Genomic DNA, 19,195 nt, shown 5'->3' with positions numbered 1-19,195 from the left:
TCGTATCCAGGCGCGTTTAGATATTTCAAATGGGTTACGAGATCGTGATGGACGTAAAAATGGCCGGACGTGTTTTCCGACGTCTTCGGCGATTCGAAGTTAGACGTCCGTTTTAACGTCGAGCACCCAAGAGCAAAATAAGATATAACTAAACGAGAGCGCGGCGCGATGGCGGTGGACAGCCACGAGAGAAAAAGGGTAGCGAAAGAAATAGAAGGAAGAAAGAGAGAGACAAAGAAGCGAAAGATACGAACAAACGACAGATAGATATCAAAGAAACGACTTGTGGAGACGATGCTTGCAGACACAGAGTGCCCCAACTCTCGTGCTCGTTTTCCTTTCTAGAAAATAAGAGAGAAGTCGGAGAGAATTGAGGAAGCGAGAGGAATGGCGCAGATATTCTGGAACCAGGAGATGTACCGCCGGAACACATACAACCGCACGTGCACAGTACGGAGACGCACGCTGTATGTCGCCGGGTAAAACGGAGGGAAAAAAAAAAAAAAAAGAGACGAGATAGATAGAAGCACAAAGAGTTAGAAAGGAAAGTGGAAGAGACGCTGCTCCCCGTCTCGGGCACAGCTTATTAATAATATATCTCTCGAGCCACGCAAATTGTGGCTGGTATTTTGCCGAATCCGAATATCGCGTTGTCATTCTTACCGTCGAGTACGATATATCGTGATTATTCGACGTCGGCCGGTGATTACGCAACGATACAATAACGCCGGGTAAATGGGATATTAAATTTGACGCTCGCGTCCGTCCGTCCCGTTTGTTTTACTGTTCTGGCGAATACCTTTCGACCGTGCAATTAATTTTTATTCGCGTTTAAGAGCGTGGATTTGCGGGAAAAAAAAAAAAAAAGAAAGATATCCGAGACGCAGTGTTAGATTGATAAAATCAGCGACGAGTAATTACACGTTGAGGCCAGGGACGTTGGTCGTTGCCCAACGAAATCATTATCCCTAATCGAGGGAAAATTCTTGAGCGAGAGGGTGCGAGATCGGCGCGACTCGGGCACACGCGAACGAACGCAGGCTCGAGGGCTGGCACCGGCGGCGCGGCGCGGCGCGGCGCGACGCGCGGCGTCGCGACGCTCGGCGCCGTGGCCTCCCTCAGTCAGTCCTGCGCCGTACGGGTGACGGCCACGAGGGAAGAGGAAGCGCCGCCGCTTCTCGCCGTCGCGCGAGCCGACGCGACGCGACGCGACGACGAGCGCCTGTCCGTCCGTCGAGAGCTTTAGTCCGCGTCCGCACGTCGACTGAAACACGCGACTCGCGTCCACCAGATGCAGTGCGCTCGGCTGCCCTTCTTCCTCCCGTCGCTGAAGCTGCTCCCGAAGGAACGGCCGACACTATCCCGCGAAATAACAGAGCCCTTTTGTTCCATCACCATTCTCCTCTCACTCGTTTTATCTCACGTCGTCTCGCTCGCGTCGAAACTGATAGTTCTTTCCGTTCCTATTCGGTACATGCTCTACGAGTTCTTCTAAGATAGATGGAGGAGAGGATGATTCGGGCGCGTAGGAGGAAGATTAAGACCGCCGGAAATTCGGGATGTAATATCCGGCGACCCTAGTTACACGTACGGTGTGTGCGCGCCAGTCAGTTTTCCTGCCTTCGCAAGCCGGAGTCGGCTTCAATACAAACCGGAGCAACGGAGGACACTCGCGAGATTTTGGATTCGATCGAGGGATTTGCTCAACGAAGGTACACTTCCAGAGAGTTCTGCTATTTCGTTTTATTACTCGAATTAAAAGGCACATGTATTTCGTGAAGGTAGAAAAAAAAAAAAAGAAAAAAATCAAATCGAAGAAATAATTACATGTAAAAATGATCTTCATCGATAGATAAAAAATTGTTTCATAAATTCTAAAATTAATCTCCTTCTTTCACTTTTTTCAATTTTAATTTTTAAAATAAAATTTATATAAATTTATTTTCGAGACACAGACGAAAAAAAAAACTTCCTAACCACATCATTATTTAAGTCCACAAAAAGTTTAAATGCCCCGATGTCTCTAGCAGCCACAAAATTCCGTGAAAAGTTAAGTACGGTGGTGGAAAGATTACACCAAGTTTCGCATTACGAAAAAAGAGACTCTTATCTCGGACAAAAAAAAAATCCAAGAAAAAATTCTTATGAATGAATCATACTACCAATTCAAGAATTTTAAATTTAATAAGGCAGGAGTCTCATTGTGTTGTAAGGGCCGCAACAAGTTTAAATTCACCACGGCTTCCCGTTGAGGAGATATCGCGGAAGTTATCCGCCCGACAATGGGTTACAAGAATATTCTCTCTCGCTCTCTCTTTCCGCGTCCGCTATTCCCACGTATTCTCGTACGCTTTGGAGGGTGATTCTCCATCCAGCCGTGCGACGCAACGCGACGCGACGCGACGCGGGGAGTTTCGCCTCAAACTTTTCCGTAATGAGATTTCCCGGGGAACGAAGAGGGATTACGGCGCGGGGGAGACTTTTTGCTCGTGTCGCTCGCGCGCGCATCGCCGCGGTCCCATACATCAAACTGTCGGCCGGGGATGTTGCAGGTGCATATGATACGCTCACCCCGTTAAGCGCCTTTATTACTCGCCGCGGAGCCGCGGAAATGCGTATCGATGGGTAAAAATTTTCCGCCAACTTTTCGCGCGCCCGGCGAATTAATTAATCGGCACTGGCCCGGCCCTCAATTATCCCGGGCTGATGACTCGAGGTCGTCGATCGCGCGCCCCGCCGAATATAAATCGCTACGGCCGATCTCGTTCGGCGTTAACAACATTAACTTCGGCCGGTATTCGCCTCGGGTAATTTTTCAACTTCCGGTTTCGGAAGTACTTACTTACACTCATCCGGCCCTCTCAATTTTGCTTCGTTCGGAGAACAGCCTGGCTCGTTGAAGTTCTTGGAGCGCGTCGCCAGCGCACGTGCTCGCTGGATGCTTGGCCGCGAACGGTGCACGGTGCACGGTGCACATGTGCGATCGTCCCTCGCGAGTTTACGCTAGCTTCCTGCACGTTAGACATGCCGGCTCACGGCCGTTTATTTGTCGCGATAATTATCGCGGGAGTTTTATAAAGTCCGGAAACGAGCTTGCGCGCACGTGATTGCACTTGCGACGGCACGGCTTGTTACAGAACTACTCGTTGAACTTAAAAGGAGCGCGCGCTTCCCCATTCGAAGCAACGGGATTTAACGAGGGCACTTTCTGTATCCCGTAAAAGAGCGCGTCTGTAACAACGAGCCGCGCTTGCGAAAATATTTCGGCGAAATTTTTTTTCCTCGCAAGAACGACGGACGAATATAACTCGCGCCTCAGTTTTATCTTTTCGCGCTTTTATTTCTCTCGCGACGTGTCACCGTTGCTAATTCCGGAGTTAAATACGGAGAACCTAGAATTTTTTTCCTCGTTAGTTGCGATTTATTGAGCCACCGAGCGATTTAAAAGTCGTGATACTTAATCAACCTCAATGTTTACGTCTGCGATTTTGGCGCTTTGATTTTATTACCGTACGTTTTATTCTTCTATACGTCTAGATCTGCGTTTCCGTCGTTTAACGATTATCAAATTTTCCCCTTTCTAAATAAAACCGTTCGCTGCTCGACGCTAACAAATTCTATGGCGCTTCTTACGTTCCTTTTTGCAATCGTATCAATGATCGAATTTCCACGATGCGCCGCGTGTCGGTACTGAAGAGGTTAATCTACGTTTTTACGGGCTTTATGCTCCTTCGACGTCGCCTCTCGTCCCGTAAGTTCTACGCCGCGATTTAATTAAACTCTCTCTCCAACCCGTCGCTCGAAAAATCGATCCTGTCGCCGTTGATTTTACTAGCGGTTCCGCGAGACTCCGAACGAAGCAATTCCGGCGAGACCGGTCGAGTCGATTTAGCTCGTTCGTGCAGAAATCCGCGCCCCGAACTAGTCAGCCGACCCCGAAAAGTTGCGGATCGCGGGGAAAATTCACAGTGACGGCAACGACAGCGACAAGGAATTGCTCCGAACTTATTCAATCGAACTAGTTCACGGTAGAGCCGAGTGTGTGCTTCGTCTGGCGGCAATCGATATTAACCTCTTAAATACTACAATAAATATGAAAGCACTCGCGAAAGAGAACAGTGAAAAGGAGCGATAAATACCGCCTTCGCCTAAGTTTTTATTTTATTGATTTCTTTTTTTTTTCTCTCTTCCTTCGTTGCCGTGAAAAATCACGACGTAACAATAACGATCCGTAGTTACGTCTCCATTAGCCTCTAATCGGAAGTACGTGACTGTCGCGAAGATATATTAAGTATCACGAAATAACTCATCGCTCATGTCCCGCTGCACGATCCACCGCATTTTGCATAGAGCGTTATGTCAGAATAACGAGAACTCGGGATTACATTGCGCTTTAGTGAGTAATCTATGACCATTCGGCCAGGAACGAAACGAGAGCAGGTTAAACTCTCGAGGGATAGCTCTAAGCCGGGAATGTCACGGTGAAAAATTGTTACATCAACGAACGAATGGGCCCTGGGAGAGAGATGGGGAGAACGAGAGGGTGAAATGGAGAGAGAGGCGCAAAGTCAAAAGTTACAAAGAAACGCACTCGTGTACATCCGTTAAACTCCATTCTTCATGAACCCGCATCTCTTGCTCGATTTGAACAAAAGTTTTCTCATGAGGGCGCGTGTTGCTTTTTCTAATTTTTTTTTTTTTTTTAAACGGTAAACGTTTGTTTAATAGATTTATTTAAGCCTTACGATGAGAGATCCGCAGATTTCCATGAATATAGAGGTTCACCTCCGCTTCACCCGCAGGGAGCAGTAAAATGTTTATCACCTGCCGTTTTCCCACATCCCGACCGATAGCGGTTAACGATTCAGCGCTCTCTCTCTCTCGGATTCGAAAAATCCATCGCGGCCGATCCTTTGTTCATCTCGTTAACACTGATAACGAGTCTGTTGAGGATATCGATCCGACGCAGCTATTTCTAATTTTATAATTATTTCCTTTTATTTTTCCCTCTCTTTCTTCAAAGTAATCGACGTAAGAAGATAAAGGGCAGAGCGAACGACCGTTAATTGTAATCAATGCCAATTGAGATATTGATGTGACCGGAAAATTTTCACTTCCACGTTGAAATCCATTCGGCTCGCTCGTCCCGCACGTTTGACCGATTACATCTCTTTACGACGCGTATCGGGTGACCTGAAAGTCTCGGCGGGAGGCAAGATCTCGGGGCTAGTCACGGCCTGCGCTTTATTAAACGGGGCTCGAGTCGACGTCATCTGGCACAACCGTAAAGCAAACTTATCGCGCGTCCTCTCGGCACCTCGGCGACCCGTATTACGAGGTCGGACAGGAATTAGATTCGAAATTTGAGGAAACTGTGGGAGTTGCCCGGGGTGAGTTCGGACGAAGTGCGTTTAGCTTTGTCTTGGAAAACGCGAAAGGGGCGTCTTCGCACCTTCGCGGAGAACAGGTATAAATCACGACCCGATTAATCTTTCCATCCGACTGCACACTCTACAAGGTGACGCGAAAGCATCAAAATAATTCTTTTTGCCGGATAACCTCTCGCCGAGTACGTTCCTCTCTTGAGAAGCATCTTTTTTCTTTTTTTTTTTTTGTGACTCACATTTTTACATATCCTAATCTCAAATCTCATACATATCTGCCTTCATAATAATAAGAAAACGGGTCATATTTTTCGATCAAGATTCCGATAAAATCGAGGAGACGAATTCTTTGTTGGAACGCCTGTCGATCTTTTGTTGAAGGAAATGGAAGGTGGAAATTCTTTTCGCTGTACTTTCTGTAACTCGAATGATGTTTGCACAGTATGCGACGCGTTTATTACCCAGGAGTAGGGGAGACACGGCGCAAATTTTCCATTCTTAAATTAGGTCGCGCATTCTGTGACTAACGTACGGACGACGACGACGACGTCGACGACGACGACGACGACGACGACGACGTTTCTCATGAATTGCAAATTCCTGTGTTGTTTTTCTCATCTTTATAGCCTCGCCATTCCCTTCTTCCTCACTCCACCGCCTACTTTAGCCGGTTTGCATTGCGCTCGTTTTGTTTTGTCAGGAAATAAAACGTACGTCTTCCTTGACAATTTCTCAGATGGCTCCGCGATGTAATCGAATGATTAGCATACCATTACACATGCAACATATCAGTATATTAAAAAAAAAAATTCGCTTAAAATAGAAAACTTTCCTACTAATAATATATTATTTCTTTGTAACGTAAGATAGCGATAGAATTAATTCCATTTTCTTTTTCTTATTTCTACCTATCATCGATCTGAAACATTTTCCTTTCCTCGTACATCTTACGAAGACTCAAGATCTAAATAAATTATATCTATTTATCTCGGGTTGTCCTTAGGGAATTCCTAGTGGGAGGAAATTCATCCGTCTGCGGCGCCTATCCATCTATTCGCCAATTTATCAACCCGCCGCGCTTTTTGCGCCAGTCGTTAATTTAAGTCACGAGATCGAACGGCAAATCTAACGGCCGTTGATTTACGGGGAGCACGCTTTTTTGGAGCGGTAATGGATCCGGCCGTAATTCGAGGCGACATGCGCTCGGATTTAATCGGACAGATTTCTTCGAAAGTCTGAAAAGCACGAGTGACACTCGCGGTGAGACGAACGGCGGTCTCGCGCAGATAGCCTGACGGGAATCGCTCCCTTCTCGACGCGTCCCACGTATCTCATCAGCTTCCTCCCGTTTCGCGGGATCACTCGGATTTAATTGACCCGTCTCAGAATTAAGCCTCGATGTGCTTTATGAACGCGCTTTGTTCGTACCGCGGAAAACCGTGGCTTTTGATTTCAAAGCAGCGCGAACGTTCAGCCTCTTTCACACGGGAAACGATAACACGGTGCATGGCAGCGCTTTTGAGTTGCAACAAAAATGTGCTCTCAAGAATAATCAATGCGCACCTAACACAATTACTTTTAATAATTCCCGTTCCTCCCTATTTTCTTTTCCAGATCTTCAGTGCTCATCGTCAAATGCATCGACAGATAATAACAAGATACGTTATCGAACTCGCTCCACGTAACCATCGTCGGCAGGATTTTAACAATTTCCCGCTATAAAAAAAAAAAAAAAATTGCCAGATTTCTAATGAGATCTCCGTCGTGAGAACGATTTGAGATTGGAAGCAAAGCAATCTCTCCCCGTAGAGATAAAACGTGGACAACGCAGGGGACACGATGAAGAGACTTGTCTCCGGCGGGGCGAAGTAATCTTCGAGGGGAACGAGGAAGCGAAGAGAGATTCGAAGCGCTGAATCGGAGAAATCGGGCCAACAGCGGGTCCGATCGGTGTGATGGTCTCAGGGTGGTGTCCATGTGTGCCACTAGGGCGTCGGCAATCGACGGCCCAGCAGCAGCAACAGCAACAGCAACGGCCGTCGTCATCCAGGGCGCCGTTCACCGTCTGCGGCGCGACCGACCGCGCAGACATGGTGCAGATGTTTTACTACGAGAACCGCGGCAAGTGCTGCAAAAAGCTGCTCAGATACAACGGATACCCGAACAAGGTACCTAATCGTTATCGCAAGTGACTACCGCGCTCTCATTCAGCGGCAGAAAAAAAAAAAAAATTATTCCCACGTTTTATATAAAAATTCATTAATCTCGTGAACTTAGAACGTATTTAGAGAATTGAGATTTCAATGATTAGAGCGATGGAAATTCTTTTGAATATTGACGAGGAGTCGGCGAGCAGTTCGTTGGAGATGCGTCAAAGTGAGTCTTAAAGCGCTCTATCTCTTTTCAAGGAGAGCATTAATTATTTGACGAGCGCCTTGATGAGCTTTCTCCCTAGAAAGACACTTAAACTATTCTCTCGAGTAGTTCCTCGCGAAGAGACTTAATGCGCACGTTCTAGTAAACCGTTCATATTACTTTACGTATGTATAGAAATATCAGGATAAGTAAAATTAACAAACAGTAAATGTTAATCTTTGAAAAAAACTTACAATTAGAATTCTTGACATTATTTTATTAATTGTTAATCGCAGTGAATTGTTTTTCTTATATACCGGTATGTAAGAAGTTGCGTATAACTTTCTCATGAAAATGAAATACTATTCATTCAGTCGTTTCAACAGTCTTTCCATTAACGGTTATCGACTTTTCTGTCCGCTTTTCTTAATTGAACGTGATTTTAATCACATTTGTAGAGAAGCAATCGTCCTGATAGCATTATATCGGAATCCCGCCGATAATTGGCCTAACTAGGTATAAATCTACCCACATATCCATTTATCTATCTAATGAAACTAACTTTCCATCCATCTATTCATTTATCCGTATAATTAAGTCGCCTATCTATCACCCGATTACAACGAATTTCCTGACTAAAATGACGCTTTTAAATTGTTGAATTGTCAGGCGCCAACTATATTTTTTGATAAATAATTTAGAAAAAAATCTGATATATATACGTACAAATTTGCAGTTTATAAAGGAAACAATTAGGCACTTAATTGCGTAAATAAATTCTCAATTTGTCGAGATGGGTGCATAAACCGTAATTTATCTCAAGTGTTTCCTTTAACGGTCGATTCAGAAGATTTAGACAAAATGCGGCGATAAAAGTTTCGTAAAACGAATGTGACCCAATGAACATTTCACGCTCTATGGGTAAGTCCAGGATCCCGGGGACCTCAAAGTGCACCGTGAAAACGGAATAGATAGCGGAATAAGAGAAAGAGAGAGAGATAGCTATTCCAAGTTCACCGCAGAGATGGGCGAAGTTTTCGAAAGCCCCCAGGGAAATAAATCGATTCGATATCTGAATAGCCATTACACGGACGTGGCTTCGCAGAATAAAGAAACCATAGCAAAGTGGTCGGGGGTAGGGGGGGGGAGGAAGACGGAGAGTCGCCATGGAGAGGAGACGGAAAGAGGCAGGAAGGGCCTTATCCAAGAACTAGGCTAATACCGCGAGTTGGAAAACTCCAAGCTCGTATCGGCCGGAGTTTTCTTTCAATAACCGAGTTATTATTCATCGCGGTCATTTATTACTCGGCCGCGAGTCGGCTTGCCCGTCACATCTTTTCATTCCCACGTCTTCGTGTCATTTTTCTGCGAACTCTTTGCGAGTCACGCACGAAAGTTCCCTTCCCTTTTCTTCGAAGTGCGCGGATAAATCGAGCCTCTCGCCGTCTTTGGGGGAGGAAGGAAAATAATGCCAGGCAGTCTAGAAGACGGAATTTCAGCGTTATCTGTCGATCCACGGTCGAGTACGGGAAACGGGTCATGATGCTTATCTCTCGTCGGAAATTTCAATTGTCTGATAACGGAAGCGCCGGGCGGAGAGCCCCGGTCTCCACCCGTCGCGGTGCCTCGGACGGATTTTCTATTTTCCCGCTCGCTCGTTTCCTCGAAATATGCTTTCTCCTCCTGGTATATCTTACACATCAATCTTAGACATTACGCGGATGCTCGGATACGGAGAATCTAAGAGTTATCTCAAAGCCAGAAATATGAGCGCGGTAAGTTCCCATTTCGCGAAGATATTCTTTCCAAATTTCAAACGCCGCTCTAGCAGTATTTTCAAGACGAAGGATAAGTGGATTCTCGAGATATCTCCTTATGGATACTGTTCGCGGCGTCGCACGTGCTAGGGTTAAAGGCGTGCAGTACATCGTTGTCGTTAACTTAGCATTTCTTAAATAATTGAAATTAATTTAGGTATTCAAACGATTTCGATACATTTAATTTACCTAGGTGCTTATAGAATACCCGATGGGAAATAACCGTATCGAATTAACACAGATTAAATATTACTGCGACCCACGCGAATGCTATTTTATATACCGACAATTGATTTATTAACTTCCTCATCGTTGTTCTCACCCATCACGGCCACGATGTATCGTAAAAACTATGCAATTCTAACAATAGTCGTTCGACTAATAATAATAATTCTAGATCACAGGCACCCACGTCGTGGACTTCTCCTCGTCAATATGTCATTGACGATAATGCCACAGTTATTTTTAAGCGCCCTTCGATACTTTAATGCGCGAGCTAAATAATAGATGCAGAGGGCACCTGTGATCATAAAGAGGAAAAATGTTAGGGCCGACTGATAATTTATGAGAATCGGGAGTGAAATTTCTTAGGAAGTTATTAAATAAGGGCGGGATTACAAGCAGCTGCGTTATTCTCGAAATTTATTTTTAATACTGCTCCGAACGATAAATAAAAGAAGTTGAGGCGCGCCGTAACGCCGGCGTAGCCTCGGCGCGTCCGCAAAAACACGGAAGGATCTTTAGAAACGTCCGATCGAAGGGGGTGAATGATTCGCGAAGAAAGAAAATGGCACGTAGGGATGCGCCGCTGATTTTAATCCATCACGCTCGACGTGTTGGTGATTAACGAGCGTGTCGCGCTGGTTCTCTGGGGTTTGCGACTTAACGCGCGCTGACACGTGTTTCGTTAGCGGCGATGGCTGCGGCATCGACTTCACCGAGAAGGCCCTCGCGACGTCTATCGCGCTCTGATTAATCGCCTCGACTCGCACCCGCTCCGCGGATGATCAATGTACATTTCTCGGGCAATAGGCGAAAGTACAATCGCATCCTCCCTCGCATTGTCTGACATTCGAACAACGGTAATTAACGACTGTTTACGAATGGTCACGCGCTCCTCTTTTCCCCAGGACCCGCGAGGAAGCTCCTTCACCGTCTTTTTCAGACTTGCCCGACGCATTTCATTACGTATTTCGTCAAGAAGATAATTAATAAGACGGCAAAGACAAAAATTGGATTTTTAAATTTAATTAACACCGAGAACGTTTATCGTACCTAAACTTTTTTTTTTTTTTTTTTTTTTTTTTTTTTTTTTTTTTAATTTGAATCTTAAGGGATTAATAAAAATAATTATTCGCGTAGAAAATGAAGAGATAGTTGAGAGTAAATGTGTATTTATGTAATCCCTTCTCGATTTTATTGGTAGAAAAATAATCCTTCATGCGTTTCCCGGGGAAAAACGAGGTCGCTTAGCTTATAACCCGACTGCGCGTTATCTATTTGTTCCTGTTAAAAGTTAATTAGCAAACCCGGGCGAAATTGCCCAGAGAGATCCGACGGGAAAAACAGCGAGGGGATCCGGGAAAAATATATCTTTCCGCGCGAAATCTCTCCACCGCGCGAGATTGAATGAATCGCTATTAAAAGCGGGCGCTCACGCTTATGGAGTTATCCGTAAATGCGAGCGGTATAACGTAGACCGGATAAAGACCCCGAATATGTATATTGTATGGCGTCGCTATTAAAGGCCGCTTTTCTCGCGGCGAATAAAATTATCCGCGAGCTCGGGCATTCTTTCGCGCGCCCACGCGAAGGTATCGGAAGACGCGGCACTTTGTCACGGATGCACGATACGGTTGCAGTCATGCATGTGCACTCGGAAGAAGCGGAGCGATTACAATTTACCCGCGGCGGCCGTCGTCGTATATCTTCGGCGACGTTCTCTTCCCGCGGCGTCGCTTACTTCCACCCGCTTCTCCCCCCCCCCTTCCCCATTTTCTTTTTCTTATTCACCCCCGTCCGCCTCTTTTTCACCCGTCCTCTTCTCGTCCGCGGGAAATTTACGCGGCCCGAGAATAAACGCGAGTCGCGCGCGCGAGATTCTCCGTCCGCGACCTTTGAAAACCGGTCGAGCGGCAATGAGTAATTCAAATTAGCAAAGTAAGAACGCAAAAGCGAGCGATTTTCAAGCGAAGTAGTCTTCTCGCGAAGCGGCTCCTCGTACACGACGAGAGTAATTGCTTTTTAACAAGCGCGCCCGGGATTCCGGAACGCTCATTATGGTCGGGATTCCCTTTATCTCCTTTCGGCGCGTGGGTATGCGATTATATACATTATTGCGTAATGACGGGAATATTAGTATTCAATAACGCCGATCGGTCATTAATACCGGAAAAATGGAACTCTTTGAACGATGACAAAAAGCGTTAATGAAAATTTTAAGTATCGACTCAATACATTTTATAATTACAATATTAAGTTAAACATATATAATTCGCGTGTGCGTTATTGTATATGTCGTCATGCAAAATACTTTTTAATTAAATAATTAGCCAACCTAATGTGTTAATTTACATTATTTTCTTTTTTTTTTTTTTTTACCAAATGCAAACTCTCGACTTTAAATATTAGTAGGAAAATTATTTTAGAATATTTTGTTATCGATATCGACAGCGCGCGATGATGCTGACGATTTGGATATTAGTCGTTGAAGAGCAATTAGTAATAAAGTCGCTTGTTTGAGCTTGCGATTTATGATTGGTCACGATCCGCGATGGACACATCAGCCTTGGTGAAATTTCGTCGATACGTTAGTCACGTTTCTGCGGACCGCTATTACGCATTATCGATCGTTATCAATATCGCGAGAGAGCGAAGCGGCGCGCGGTGCCCGGGGGATTAAACTCGCCGTGACGAAATAAAATCGCGCGGTGGACGATGCGCGATTAGATGTCGGAGAAGAAGGGAAAAGAAGAGAGGCCGAAGCCAGCCACCGTTACCTTCGTTGAAAGGGAGTCAGCTTGGGAACAAAAGAGGCGAAAGGGCCGGCTAGGGCGATGAGGAACGTGGTTGGGGATGCCAGGGAGGGCGGCCGAGTGAATACGTATGTATACGGGGGAGAAAAACGCAAACGGTGAGAGAGCGGTGGCAACAGTGGGGGAGGGAGAAACAGAAAGAGAGACAGAGAGAGAAAGAGAGACGGAGGGAAGCAGAGGGAAGAGGGAATCGCGGAAAAGAGGCAGGAGGGTGGATATTCCAGGCTGCACCCCCGTGGCAGCGGTCCCAGCGTATCGCCATGGCAACCGACCCTGAAACACCCTCCGGCCGTCGCACTACCATCGCATCGGAGAGAGCTTCGCTTTCCGATGGCAGTAATAATGTATCCTCGCTCTCGCTGTACTCGCGCGCTCGTTGTTGATGTAGGTCGCAGGACGTGGTGCATACCACGCGCGCGGGGGAGCAATGCACGCAGCCGTTTCCTCCCCCGAGACGCTTGCAGACGGGAGCAAGCGGTTTCGTACTGCTCCTGGACCGGCCCGATATCGCGTGCGCCGCGAGATAAAAGCGCGTCGGGCTACCTTTGTATCTTCGTATCGCACGACAAAATGTATGGATGCTCCAACCAGGGGTATATATATATTTATCTACTAACTGTCCAGCCCGTTTCTTTACGACTTATTATTTTCGATCGAATACTTGATATCGTTAAAATTGAAACACTTAATATCGACATTAAGGTTATCTAGATAATCTTCGCCGAAGAAAAATCGACGTTAAATAATTCGATTTTGGCATGTATTCCGATAGTTAAAGGATTTTTTTTTTTTTTTTTTTTTTGCGTCAAGCGAATTAGAGAATCGTAAGCTTAATGAATAGAAAATGACGCTTTTAATCATTTCTGAAGTTAAGTTAACCGATGTAAGAAAGTTCCCCCGTTCCCTTGCGTCTCGTTTGAGGACTCAAGTGAACATGGTGTTACGACAGCCGATGATGTAACTCTTGCGTTTATGGTAGGCACCGGTTTTCGCGCTTCACCGTATGGGACGTATAGAGCCTCGAAGAAGGAAGAGATACGACGGCTGCGCTGCCATTAAGGTAATACGGACAAACTGCCGCGCAGCGTAGTAATAATAGCGTAATGGCTCGTGACGATACGATCTCGTGTGAATTTACCGTATGCCGCCTAAGTCCCGTAATCGCGGGATCCGCCATTGTCTCCGCGACCGGGCGAAACGAGAACGACGATAAGCTTTCATGCTGATTGCTTGCATTCGGGGGAATGCGTTTTTCATCGTATCGAATTATTGAGTTTCTTTGTTTTCAGAGGGAAACCGGGATGAGCCCCGGTATTCTGAATAATTTTGTATACAACCGTGAGAGTGTCCTTTTTCTATATCTTTAATTAAAAAAGCGCTATTTCATTTGAACTCTTTGAACAAAGCTTTACCCCAATTTTGGCTTTTTAACGTTTGAAAAATGCGTATTTCGCCGGCATTCATCTCAAGGAATCAATAATAAAATAGATCAGGTCCACGTTTCCAGTAGTGACAGCTGTTTGTCTTCCATCCGTCCGCTCGGTGTGCAACAATAACGTTTTATTGCGATTGCACCGTTGATCGATCCCCAAGGATGGATTTACTGCTGGCGGGTATAGGTCGGAATTTATGTCGGTGTAACATTCGAGAAACCGCGAACGGAGTCTCTGAAGGCTCGCAGCAAGCTGCAGCGAGCTGCAGCTCGTTATTTCACTTCAAACGATCGAGAGGAAAATCTGGACGATAATAACAATCGTTTTACATTCCCCGAAATAAATATTGCGCGGTAATTTATTTGTCGCTTTTTAATGTGTGCAAAATTTTCTAACCGATTTCTAAATTGCACAAAGATTTATTGAATTTTGTTTCGTTATTTTGTTACGATGAGAATATATTAGAGGCATTATGGAAGCACGTGTAATTTATTCGAGAATTTAACAGTAGTAACGATATCTTAAAAAACATAAAACAAATCTCTCTTTTTCCACCTCTTATCTCCGTAAAATTTTCAAAGAGAGAGAAATTTAGCACATTTAGCAGAACGAGATTAATATAGGCCAACCACCGCGAAATCTAATATTACGAGATTGTGGCATGAATCCCTTATCGCGTAGGGTCTACCCGCGCCATTCCCTCAAGGGCCAGAATGCGAGATGCCAGGTAATTTCGCGCAACGTATCCACGCTTTAAATATTATTATATATTACGTTATTATGACTCTGACGGACGTATCGTTAGTCTTAAACAGAACGTTCTATATGCCGCGCGCTTTTCCGGCATGCCGCGAATTCCATTTCTCCGCTCGAATTATGCAAAACGCGCCGGGGAAAAGTAGACGCCCGCGCATGTATTCCACTTGGTCGCACGCGAGTAGCTGTGTGATGTTACGAGAGATATTACTAGGCAATAGGGAAAGACTGGAGGGCCGTACAAGCTGCACGGGGTGAGCTGGCACATGCCAACTTTGTAGCTTTAAGCTCCGTATAATCACAATCATACACTAGTGAATGAATTAAGCCGGGGAATTATAATTTCAATTAAAACTTACTTCTAGCCGATAAGAAAAGGCAATATTGCTCTGCATTGGAATTAAATCCCGTTAATAAAAGTGCTCTACATTTTTCCGCGCGTTGCTTTCGAAATAAACTCCCCCGGAAAACTTCCTGGTCCAGTAATCTAAATCTTATTATTCTTTGCCATTATTTTAAACTTTCCTGAATATGAACCGCTTCATGAAGAGAAAATAATTGCTTCGCGGCAAGTCTTTTCATCTAAAATCTGAACGTTATGGTGAAAGACAACGCTCTTAAAAAAAAAAAAAAAAAAAAAAAAAAGAGAAAATTAGGGAAAAAACGAAGACATAAGAAATAGAGAACGAGGGAGAAAAGAAAATGCAGCTTGAAGAAAAGCACCTTCGCGTATTTGCCAATGTATCACAGCGAGAGCGAGGTCGGCGTTTTTAATCGACGCCACTTGTTTCTAACGAGCCTCCCTTGTTTAAGCCTCTTACCTGCACTCAACCACCGCTCTTCTCTCGCGAACGTCGCACCGGATTCAAAAGAACTAAGAAGGGCACGCGGATTTTTGTTGCATTAATATTATGCTATTAAACGACCTAGCATATTGGCAATTATTTATTATATTTTTATTTAAAGTAATTTTTTTTTTTTTTTTCAAGAGTTAATGCCGGACAGTGTTTTCAATTTATCACGTAGAAATATCTAACAGATCTGTCTTCCTTTGTTTTCCGCCGTTTCTCGCTGGCTATCCTCTCGATCATCCTCACGTTTTATCCTCAGGTTTCCAGTTTGAAGAGGAGCTACGACGTTTCCACGTCGGCCATTGTGCCCTTTAATTTACGAGGCACCATCGAGTGTGCCTCGTATGCAGAAAGCGAGCATGTGAAGGCGTCGCGTGACAGCCTGCGAGCTAGGCTGACAATTTATGTCTATTATCTTATGAAGCCTTATGAAAAATAAGAGATAAACCCTCGTCTAGCATGTTACTGTCCATCATATTCGAACATTAAAATTTTTCGTCGTCGGAATTTTGTTTGTAGAAATATCGGACTTTAACTACTTTGCGATTTATAAAACTTTGTCGATATGTTAAAATATATCGGATTTGCAGCAATAAAAAAAACATTAATACTCTGTTTTCGTATTTTTTTTTCTTTTTTTTTTTTTTTCCTCTTTCAATACCGGAAGAGAAAAAGGTTGACGTCCAACAGGATCAGTATCGAGACGAACATCCCGGTGAAACTCGATTGTTACGGTTTTAATAGATCATTAAACTCGACCGGGCGAAGTGCGAATTTCATGGATAACAACTGGATGTAGTAGGTACGCCGCACGCTGCGCTTAATTGTTCCGTGATGTGCTTTTTCGATTAACAGTACGCGTTTTGCTGCTTTCGCGGAAAAATTGCGTTGCAACAAAAATAAAAAAAAAATAAAACAAAAAGAAAGAAAAAAAAAACAGAAAAACAAATCCTCTAAAAAACATTATAATTTTGTTTTCGTAGAGCCTCTCTTATTATCTTACTCTCGAATTTTTCTCGGATTTAAAAACAAACACGCCGCAATTCATGCCACAAATAATAGATACAATTTTAATTGCCTGCAAAAGTGACGTAACAACATTATGGAGTAATAAAATTGCAGCAGATAAAATCCACATCGATATCAGTGCAGTCTAATCGCAGATCTACTACAAAGTATTTCATTAAAGGCACGCTATTGTCGATTTTGTTAACGGTACATCAGTCTTGTACGTGATAAATACCGGCGAGAGAGGTAAATTCAACCCAGTGCAAATGAATGCCCGGGAAATAGCAATTTCTCAAGACATAAATGGGAAACTTCGCGCGAAGGACTGAGAAAGAAAAAGAGAGACAGAGCGAGGTGGCGGGAACGGGATTGATTGAAATCGATGCTGTGGAAATCTTCGGATTTCTGTCAGGAAGCCACTCTCTATCGAGAGAGAGAGAGAGAAAGAGAGAAAGATAGGGACGAGGGAGAGAGCAGAAGGAAGAAGAGAGAGAGAGTCGCTCACGAAAGTAACTCACTAGGGTCTATAGTTCGAAGGAGAGTGCATTAAATCGAGGGAGACTGATTCGTAAAGCGGATAAAACGTAGCACGACGCGGACTACGTTTCACTTATCATTCCAGTGAATTATCGACGAGAAATCAATTTAGGATTAGCGATGCAGTTACGAATATCTTGTTTAGGTTTCTTTTTTTTTCTGAAATTCTCCGAGTATATATATTAAAAAATGCGATCTGTTTCTTAAATGTTTATGATATTCATAATTTATTTTACCGTATAAAGTATATTCTTTTTTATTACCGTAACATTTTTTGTAGAAAATTAATACTTTAATTGTTTCCCGATAAAATTTCGAACAAGATTTTATCATGTCTAATTAGAGGCCCGTCGAAGCAGGTGAGAAAAACGATATTCGAATCGACACGTGCGATTTCTGGTATTTTCACAAGGAAGAAAAAAAAATGAAGCTGGTTTAATTCTAATTTATATTTATCGGTCGGTACCGCGCATCGTTCGCCCGCATTGTGTCGTCCCGCTGGTCTTTTTCTGAAACGAGACTAACCCGGAAAATTCTCTCGGCACTTTGTCTTCGAGGCGCGAGTCACCAGCCCGCACGCGAGAAGGAACAAAACGAAGCGACCGATAAAACCCCGAAGAACGCGCGGGATAAGACCGAAACGGCGTAATCCGCTCTGAGACCGTCATAAGAAACACGAAAACGTGACTGCTGTTGCTTAGAAAAAGTTCTTCTCACACCGATGTATTATCTTTTCCAGCACCAATTTATTTACCTTACTTTTTATCTTGAATTAATTGTTACCATTGGCAAAAATCTGATAAAATATCGCGTTCCTAAATTACGCGTACGCGTTTATACCGATCGCAAAAGGGAAAGAGAGAGAAATATGGTACAATAAACGTCCTATTGACTCGCGTGCTTCCAACGTGATCTTAGTCGCCTATATTCTCAGATACTCTAGGTATATATCGACGTTTATGCTGTATACATGAACTAGCGCGTAGTGCACTGAAGTTTCTATTGTTGCTTCGCACTTGGGCTAATTCCTTGGCCAAACTCAAATTACAATGTACGTGCGTGAAAGCTCGGCACAGGTGCTCGGCCGGGACTTAGCTGGCACGGGCGGAATATCATATTCTCCTTTGTTGAGGGGGAGGGAGGAGGGGGAGGGGAGGGGAGGAAAGGGTGCAACAACGTTATTTGCATGCATTCGACGGCGCCGTCGCCGGTTCGGAGCACGTCCTCGGCGAAACTTGCGAGGAGTCGTCGTGATCTCGCTAAGTGACGCGACGATCTTCGCGTGTCTACCGCGACATGCTTGCAGACACCGGTAATTCGAACTGCCGGCGCGCACCGCGAACTACAAACTCAACACGACATTGGTAATCATGATGCGTGGCGTTTGTTTCCCTCCTCCTCGGGTGGTTTTATCATATCTCGGATTATTGCCACCTCCGGAGATGGGATTTCCCGACGAGCGCATCTTTTATTCTCGATTTCTTGAGATTAATTTAAAAAAAAAAAAATAAAAAATAATCTTCAACGTTATATATTAATATAAATTATATTTATAAGGCGTCAGTACCTTAAATTGCATGTGCCGTATAAATTGAGATGATTCATCGATGCTCCGAATCGATACACTTATCACGAACGTCGCGAATGTTTCTGATGTCTGTGAGGAGGGAAACGTTCGGCGCTCGCCTCAAATTACGAGGCGAGCGAATCACGGCAAGTGCGATATCGAGTGTCCTACAGATGCTTGGCCATTGTACGGACGATATATCGACGCGGGGTTCCATCGTTCTCTCGGTATTCTCATTCGCGATTCGAGATAGTCGACCGCATTCACGTGGGGGTTTTAGAGGTGCCGAGGGGTTTTCCACGAGTCTCACCGACTTGTTAATCCCTCGTAGCTTAATCCGATTTTAAGCATACAAGGTCTATAGCTTCGTTTCCTCATGAGATTAATCACGCAAAGCCGTAATGTGAAGACGTTGCAATTAATCATTAAAAATCCATCCGTTTTGATACGTT

At 44.5% G+C, this 19,195-nt stretch overlaps 1 protein-coding gene across 2 annotated transcripts in view; it reads left to right on the top strand.

Moving 5' to 3' along the window:
• The first annotated feature begins 1,119 nt into the window (after window positions 1–1,119).
• The window catches only part of LOC139107264 (uncharacterized), a 33,903-nt gene continuing 15,827 nt past the window's right edge, over window positions 1,120–19,195 (top strand). The window contains exons 1-2 of one of the 2 annotated variants that reach the window (XM_070664710.1): window positions 1,120–1,712; window positions 6,999–7,552. In XM_070664710.1, the coding sequence (XP_070520811.1) occupies window positions 7,340–7,552 (213 nt within the window). In that variant the 5' untranslated portion in view covers window positions 1,120–1,712; window positions 6,999–7,339. The remainder of the gene's footprint in view (window positions 1,713–6,998; window positions 7,553–19,195) is intronic. The other variant, XM_070664709.1, reaches the window with a different exon arrangement.

The sequence above is a fragment of the Cardiocondyla obscurior genome, linkage group LG12 (assembly GCF_019399895.1).
Source record: "Cardiocondyla obscurior isolate alpha-2009 linkage group LG12, Cobs3.1, whole genome shotgun sequence".
NCBI lineage: Eukaryota > Metazoa > Arthropoda > Insecta > Hymenoptera > Formicidae > Cardiocondyla > Cardiocondyla obscurior.
Note: the sequence above shows the minus strand (reverse complement) of the source record. Positions and strands in the feature narration are given on the sequence as shown.